The 9,064-nt window shown below is 41.2% G+C and overlaps 1 protein-coding gene across 1 annotated transcript; it reads left to right on the top strand.

Moving 5' to 3' along the window:
* Nucleotides 1–4,011: 4,011 nt before the first annotated feature.
* Nucleotides 4,012–5,573, top strand: LOC128745242 (nucleoporin Nup35). The gene is made up of 3 exons (XM_053842271.1): nucleotides 4,012–4,210; nucleotides 4,327–5,186; nucleotides 5,270–5,573. The coding sequence occupies exons 2-3, from the start codon at nucleotides 4,348–4,350 to the stop codon at nucleotides 5,412–5,414; spliced, it is 984 nt and encodes a 327-aa protein (XP_053698246.1). The 5' UTR covers nucleotides 4,012–4,210; nucleotides 4,327–4,347; the 3' UTR covers nucleotides 5,415–5,573.
* The last annotated feature ends 3,491 nt before the right edge of the window (nucleotides 5,574–9,064 follow it).

Genomic DNA, 9,064 nt, shown 5'->3' on the forward strand with positions numbered 1-9,064 from the left:
GCCTTAACCGCCTTTTGTATACTTGGTTCGCCATAGAGATCACCTTGACGCAGCCCCTATGTGTGATTCGAATGAACTTGACAATCCACTCGAAATCCGAACACAGCACTGAGAACCATCCATCGTAGATTGAATCTTGTCATTGATCCTAACTCACTCAGACAGTTACTGAGTACATTACAAGATGCAAGATTCCTAAATCGCGAATATTCTCTCTCTCTCACACACACACACACACACACACACACACACACACACACACACACACACACACACACACACACACACACACACACACACACACACACACACACACACACACACACACACACACACACACACACACACACACGTTTTTTCTCGAAATAAAACCAATTTTGTTTTATTGACCCATAATACTGGGGAATGGAATATGGTTACATTTTCTTGTTTTGCAAAAAAGTGTGCGATTTTGAAACAAGATTACCTACCGACTATCAAACTATGATATATTTATAATCAATTAAGTTATAAATAAACTGTAAATTATTTAAATCTGTGTTTCTATTAACCCAAGTCACAGAGAACAGATTACCAGGTAATTGACAAAAAGTGTGTAAAAGGTTTTCATGTAATCTACGAGTAATCCTTCAATAGGAGCACCCCTCGAGCAGTAAGTGGCAAACTAAATCTTGATGTCGCTGCCGTCGCTGCTATGTAACTCCAGTACAAAGAAATATTGATAAAGGTACATGAATATTTTTTGATGCGTTTGGCAAACTATTTCTGGAGGGCGCTACCGACAGATTTTACACACAAAAAATCGATTACTTCCTTCGAGCCTGTTAATCTGTTCTCTGTGCCCAAGTGACAACGGTAGCTGAATTGCAATTGCTGTTTACGGGTTGGTTTAGGGCGTTCAAAGCTGCATAAAGCAAGCACATAGACAAACAGACGAGACACTCGCGTTAATTCCATCGTTCAATCAAAAACCACTCATTTTTCAAAAAAGCATGTTTCGCAACATGGACACACCGCGGCGCGCGAGTGTTACTTCGAGTTTTCAGTATAAAACCATACAAATGTAAAAATCCTACAGCATAAAACCCTGCAAATGCAAGCTACTCCGCGACAAGCATAACAGATGGTGCTAATGTGCAACCAAAATGTGTAGGACGATGGTTTTTAAAGCATTTTCTTCTATGTATCATGTCAGTTCGTCAGTGGTAAGCACTTAAATGATGTTTAAATAAGCGATGTTTAAGCTACTTTAAGTTTTTCAAACCAGTTCTCTCCCAAAAGCTGATAAACAAGCTTAATAGCGGAGTTTTCTACTAAAAAATCTGCTTATAAACATCCATAAACATCAAACCGTTTTACGACTGCTTAAAGGTGTTAAAGTGTAGAGTGTAAGCACTGACGAACTGACATGACACATAGAAGAAAATCCTTTAAAAACCATCGTCCTGCACATTTTGCTTGCACACTACTCTGTTACCTGACTCACTGCGCATAGCGTTGTATTCGCGGTATCGTGTTGGTTCGAAAGGTTTCGAAAAATATCGCCCTTGAATCGAAAATATCGTTGATTTTGATCACTAAAAATAACGTACTTAAACGTTATATTGCAAGTGCTAGTAGTACGCAATAATTGTATTGTGAAACTGAATTGTTATTTATGCAACTTTTTACAAGTTAAATGCAATAACAAAAGCACAACTTATAAAAAATCGGTTGTTATCGATATTAGCTGCATATACGTTATAAACGAATAAAACGCATGGTGACGTTTTATTTCAATAATACGCATATTCGCAGTGAGTCAGGTAAAACAGTAGCACCCTCTGTAATGCATGTCGCGGAGTAGCTTGCATTTGCAGGGTTTTATGCTGTATGATTTTGTACGTTTGTGTGGTTTTATATTAAAAACTCGAAGCAACACCCGCGCGCCGCGGTGTGGCCATGTTGCGAAACATGCTTTCTTTGAAAAATGAGTGGTTTTTTATTGGACGATGGAATCATCGCGAGTGTCTCGTCTGTTTGTCTGTGGTGTAAGCTTTCATTAGGCTCACAACTTTCAAACTACTTTAAGGCTGCTTAAAGGTGTTAAAGTGGCTTTACAAACTTCTACCAGGGGTGTCATTGCGATTCTCGTTTCGAGTGATTTTGGTTCGAGACGCCCATTTGTTTAACGTGGTCGAAACGAACCAAAATCACTCGAAACGAGATGCGCAATGTCACCCCAGGTTTTCTATCGGCTCACAGCACACATACTGTCAGATCATAGAATTTCGCGATTTGGCTGACAGCAAAAGTTTGTCAGTTATCGACATTATCGACTGCTTCACGCTACTGTTTTACCTGACTCACTGCGAATATGCGTATTATTGAAATAAAACTTAACCATACGTTTTATTCGTTTATAACGCATGTGCAATTAATATCGATAACAAACGATTTTTTATAAGTTGTGCTTTTGTTATTGCATTTAATTTGTAAAAAGTTGCATGAATAAAAATTCAGTTTCACAATCCAATTATTGCGTACTACTGGCACTTGATATATAACGTTTAAGTACGTTATTTTTAGTGATCAAAATTAACGATATTTTCGATACAAAGGCGATATTTTTCGAAACCTTTCGAACCAACACGATCCCGCGAACACAACGCATATTCGCAGTGAGTCAGGTAACACAGTAGGCGGGCTAGGCTTCAGGTGTAAAGATATTCTCACTGTCTCTTCTGCAGGTGCAAATGGGGCGGATCATACGATGAGTGGTTTTGGATCAAAAGATGGCGGGTTCAATTTCCGGAAAAAAGACACGCATTTTTAATTAGCTAGCCTAATTATCCGAATTAAAGTTATTCGAAATTAAAAATATCGCGTTCGAAACATGTTCACAGCAAAATAAAAAGGTCGTGTTCCATTTTTTTAAATTTAAAAATAGATTTTTTTTGGCTGCATAAAGGTTGACAAAGCGTTGATTAAGCGACTGGAAAAGCAGATTGCAAAACTATTTCTCGTTCTAAAAATAGAATTGACAGCATTGCGCAAATTCGCTATTTAAAAGCGCAAAAAAGTTTCTATTAAGCTTCATTGCAGCTTCGAAAGCAGCTATTAATTAGCCTGAAGCTTGATAAAATCACCAGATTTAGATGTTTAAGAGCTGAAAAAAGGTTTTTATTTCTAAACCTAAACCATAGATCAGCCACAGGTTGAATAAAGTCAGCTATAAAAGCGTTTGGTCAGCCTTGTTACTTGGGAATAATTTTGTAGCATCATCATGCTTAACTGGCACATAATACTGGGATGACTGTAAATTCGAGCAGCCGGATTTCGAATCCGAGTAGTTTTCCGATGTGCAGGTAGTTGCGAACGTTTTTTTGTATATCTGGCATCTCTGGTTTTAACGATTCGTGTGCTTTTTGGGGAGGGATTTCCAACAGCAATGATTACTACGCACCTTAGAAAAAAGTTACTTTTGATTACTTTACTGATTAACTCTGATTACCAGTAATCAATCTCTAATGATTACTATAAATTAATCATGATTACCAATGATTACTTAAGATTATCATTGATTACCATTGATTACCTAATTAAATCGCAAATGATTACAAAAGTAATTTCTGATTACTGCACACTTATACGCCTTACAAGAAACCCCTTGCTTTTTGGTGTCTCCTCCAGGGATACCAGATTTGCAGATTTGTCTGCAAATTCCAGATTTTTGGAACGGTCTTGCAGATCATTAGAAATTTGCAGATATTTGCAGTTTTTCTGACTTTTCTTGTTTTGGCGCAGATTTTTGTTCGAAGCTCTTTAAACTTTCACAGACTTCCTAAAAAAGTGTGCAGATTTTCGCAGATTATTTTTAAACCAGAAAATTCGAGTAGCCGGAAAACTGCTCGATTTTTACGGTTTTCGAGCAGTTGCAGACATTTTTTTTAGAAAATATGGCATCTCTGGTCTCCTCCTGTTGTCCTGTCTGCTGTCCTGTCTGCTGTCTCGTCAGTTTTTTGATTTTTGTCAAATTCAAATATATAAACATTTGCTACTCGCCAGAAATTTCATGTTTTAGAATAAATCCAGTTTCATTGTAAATTAATTTCGTCATATATTTGAAAATTCGACTGTTTGAATAGAAGCCCACTTGCAGTTAAAGTGCCACCTTTAAAACCCGGATCCTCAGTGAAGTGTAAAATTACATAAGCGTATTTCTTAGCAGGTACTTTTAACAAAAGAAGGGGGTTCAAACACATTGAATGTATTTGACTTGACCAGTATATATCGATATCAAAATGATACCTAATCTAATTCTGGTGTTTATGTTCTGTTTGCTAGAATATTTGACTAATAGATAATATGGAACCGATGACTATTGGCAGCCCCAGTGCAAGTCCGTTGACATCAACTGGCGGGTATCTTCCATCCTTTCTCATGGGCGAAACTCAGTCAACACCTCGGACTAATACGCTGTCACCAACTAAAGGTAGACCATCATTAGCATTTGCTCAGTCGTCCAATTTAGGGACACAATCGCCAGACTATATGAGCAAAACTAGCTCTGGATTGCCTCCAAAATTTGCTGGATTTGGTGGGTCTAATATGAATCAATCAGGAATGAACCACAACAGCAGTGTATCTGGTCCACCCACACAAGGACTTTTTGATTCCTTTCGAAACGAAAAACAACTTTTTCAAACACCAACAAAAAGTTTCTTGGGTCCTCAACCTCAGAATGCACCTGGATCTGCACTCTCTACGCCAGCATACAATCAATCTGGTGGTGAAGCGTATTTAAATCAAAGCGGATTCAATGTGTCGAGAATTATGTCACCAATACCAGTTCCTCGAGAACAAGATTTTATTCGCAGCAATTCTATCGTTTCCCCCTTATCTCACTCTCACCTGAATTTATCACAAAACCAAAGTGGGAACGATTATTGGATTACTGTCTTTGGATTTCCTCAGTCTGCTTCTTCGATGATCTTGTCGCATTTTTCTCAATGTGGAGCTATAATTGACAAGGTGTTTGCCACGCAGAACGGCAATTGGGTCCATCTCAGATTTACCTCTAGGCTTGAGTGTGAAAGAGCATTAAACTACAATGGAAAAATTATCGGTCAAAATCTGATGATAGGGGTCCAGTATTGTACCGATTTCGCGATATTGGGCAAGGAAAACACCGAAGAACGAAAAGAGTGAGTATTCATGAATAGTAATTCGATTACTGTATTTCTAGTATGTGTAATATATAATTATCTAATGTTGACATGTTTCCTAGATACTCTCTAAGCCGAGTGCGATCGCTAACCCATATAGCGTACAAGAATGCTCAACATCCGACTGAAGTAGTTCCCAGTCCAACTGCTCCAAAACGTAGTTCTGGTATTGTGAATAAAGCTATGGATCTTTTCTTTGGGTGGTAAATAAACGTACGGCGTCGCCATCATTATTAAAAATATTACTTTGATTTTTTATAAGCAACCATCTATATTATCAATTTATGGACTAGGTATATACTTCAGTTAGTGTCTATTTGGGTTCTTTCGTTTGATTTTTATCTACCTGTTATCCAAGCTGTCCTAGTAGTAGTAGTAGTAGTAGTAGTAGGGGAAAGCCACCATCATTTCAAGGACTTGCCAATGTATGTGGGTAGAATTACAGTAGATCCAAATTTGATTATCAAATGAATTTCACACTAATGCTGTTACAGAAGGGCCAAAAGGGATTGGGCGGACCCACAAGCAGAGGCACTTGTGCGCATTCCGGGGTTATAAGAGTCGCCTTCCAGCATTAGGATCCTTCCATGTAATAATCAATTTCGCTATACCAACTTTAACCCACGTGATGATTTGTTTGTTTTGAATTGAGAAGTGCCATATTTGCTTCAGACCTTAAGGATTCAGGTTGGCAATCCACTCCGTCATCCAGCCTTCCACATTTATGATATCAATAATAATACTGTTAATATATGATATGATATTAAGATGAAATGTGGTATTGTCAATTGCAAGGAAAATTGTACCATCCAAAGTGCGATATCGCTCATAAAAGTGCTATTTTTCATTAAATCGTTTCAGTCTCTTCGGCGCACTTATTGCTTGGAATATAACGAAAAAGTGCGCCGAAGATACCGAAACGATTTAATGCAAAATAGCACTTTTATGTGCGATATCGCACTTTAAATGGTACAATTTTCCTTGTAATCAGCAATATAAATGATAAAAATAGAACAATCTCACCAGCAGTCCTTCATATGGAATAGAGTAGCGTCCTTTGGGTTCCATAAATGCTTCTTATTTAATTTTAATTTTTAAAAGTTAATTTAATTTTTCATTCTGGTATCCATGTGCAGTATTAAAACTCGTTTTGGCCAGTTTTTACTATATAGCAGGAGATGCTTCATAAGCTAAAACGAAAAAAATAATTAAAATAACTTATTAGGCTTACCTATTAGCTAGGCCGTGTGGCTCCGCCGTCTGCCCAAAACCGCGGTTTTGAGACCAGGCAGCCGGGAACCACCCAGCAACGCACCTCCTAGCTTGGCTACTCAATAGAGCATTACCAGGTATGGCCACGTGGAGGCGCTAGGTAGGGGCTTGGGATGGCTAGAGCTATATTGGACGCTCATTTGCCTTCCCCATTTCATACCCTACCTGTTATCCAAGCTGTCCTACGCTTAATGCACCGATTTTGCTTATTTAACTATAACATCTCAACCAAGGAAAATTCGAAAATGTTATGTATGGGGTATTTACTTAGTTAATTGGCCTACCGTCTTACGACAAGGCCTGCGCAGTATAATTTCTCCATCTATTTCGGTCAATGGCAGCTGGTCTCCAGTTCCGTAGGCACCCAGTATCCGCCAGATCTCGCTCCACCTGGTCTTGCCACTTCGCTCGCTGTGCCTCTCTTCGTCTTGTTCCTACCGGATTTGATGCGAAAATAATTTTTGCAGGATAGTTGTCCGGCATTCTAGCAACATATCCTGCCCAACGTATCCGTCCAACTTTACCTATTTTCTGAATACTTGGTTCGCCGTAGAGACGCGCTAGCTCGTGGTTCATTCTTCGCCTCCATACATTTTTCTCTTGCACTGCGCCAAAGATGGTTCGAAAACTCCGAGTGCTCGTAGGTTCTCTTTTAGCAGTGTCCACGTTTCGTGCCCGTAGAGAACAACCGGTATAATTAGCGTTTTGTGCAGTGTGCACTTTGTACGGGGGCTTAAATTGTTCGACCGCGGGTCCGTAGTAGGCCCGCCTTCGCTGATAATATGTCTTTTAATCTCATGGCTGGTGTTGCTGTCCTCTGTTGCCAGTGAGCCAAGGTATTCGGGCTCGTCGACTACCTCGAACTCATCCCCGCCGATTACCACGGTACTGCCCAAACGGGCGCTGTCGCGTTCGGTCCCGCCCGCCAGCATATACTTCATTTTAGACGTATTTATTTTCAATCCAATCTTCTCTGCTTCGCGTTTTAGTCTGGTGTGCTGATCTTCCACCGCCTCAAATGTTCTGCCGACAGCGCAAAGCAGATAAATTCACTAGATTTATTGTGCCGTGCCCCGCATTTCGATCACCGCTCGTCTTATGACACCTTCAAGCGCAATGTTGAATAGCAGGCAGGAAAGACCATCTCCTTGTCGAAGTCCCCTGCGAGATTGGAATAGATACGACAATCCACCCGAGATTCTCACAGCACTGGATCCCGTCCATCGTAGCCATGATAAGTCTAGTAAGCTTACCCGGAAAGTCGTTTTCGTCCAAAATTTTCCATAGCTCTTGTCGGTTTATGCTATCATATGCGGCTTTGAAATCGATGAACAAGTGGTGCGTGGAAACTTGGAATTCGCGGCACTTCTGGATAATCTGCCGCACAGTGAAGATTTGGTCCGTTGTAGACCGAGCCCGGGTAACTTCCCACAAATCTATTAGTTATCGGTGATAGTCGACGAAAGATGACTTGGGATAGCACTTTGTAGGCGGCATTCAGGATAGTGATTCCTGGGTAGTTCTCACATTCCAGCTTATCACCTTTCTTGTAGATAGGGCAGATACCCCCGTCTTTACACTTCTCCGGTAGTCGTTCCGTATCCCAAATCTTGACAATCAGTTGATGCAGACAGCCGGCCAACTTGTCCGGGTCCATTTTAATAAGTTCCGCTCCAATGCCATCCTTTCCCGCTGCTTTGCTCTTCAGCCGCTGGATGGCTTCTTTAACTTCCCTTATCGATGGGGGTGGCACATCTTCGTTGCTTGCTACACCAATGTGGTCACTTCCTCCACTATCATGGTCTTCCGCCTGCACGCCATTCAGGTGTGCTGCTCGTCGTGCTGCTTCCACCTTGCGATCAGCGCACGGTCGTTAGTCAAGATACCTCCATCTTTATCACTGCACATTTCGGCCCGCGGCACGAAGCCTTTGCGAGATCCGTTGAGTCTCTGATAGAACTTCCGTGTGTCGTGACAGCTGTACCGCTGTTCAAGTTCTTCGCACTCCTCCTCTTGGTGGTGCTTCTCCTTGAAGAGTCGGGTTTGCTGCCTCCGCTTCTGTTTGTATTGCTCCACATTCTGACGGGTGGCTCTACGCAGCATTTGAACCCGAGCTGCGTTCTTCTCAGCGAACATCTGCTGGCATTCCTCGTCAAACCATTCGTTACGGTTCGGTGCCACACGGCCTAGGACGTTCTCCGCTGCGCTGTTAATGGCTGTTTTCACGGCATTCCAACAGTCCTCAAGAGGGGTTTCATCCAGCTCACTCTCTTCCGGCAGCGCGGTTTCGAGAGATAACGCGTAGTTTTCGGCGACCTCCGGTTGCTTCAGTCGCGCTAGAATATACCGTGGCGGGCGCCGATATGGTATATTGCTCACAACAGATAGTTTTTGACGTATTCTTACCATCACTAGGCAGTGATCCGAATCAATGTTAGTGCCCGGATAGGTTCTGATGTCGATGTCTGAAAAGTGCCGACCACCTATCAGAACGTGGTCAATTTGTGATTCTGTCTGGTTGGGTGATCTCCATGTGCCGATGGTAGAGGTTACACGCTGGAAGATGGTACTACCTATGGCCATGT

Source organism: Sabethes cyaneus, chromosome 1 (genome assembly GCF_943734655.1).
Source record: "Sabethes cyaneus chromosome 1, idSabCyanKW18_F2, whole genome shotgun sequence".
In the NCBI taxonomy this organism is placed as follows: domain Eukaryota; kingdom Metazoa; phylum Arthropoda; class Insecta; order Diptera; family Culicidae; genus Sabethes; species Sabethes cyaneus.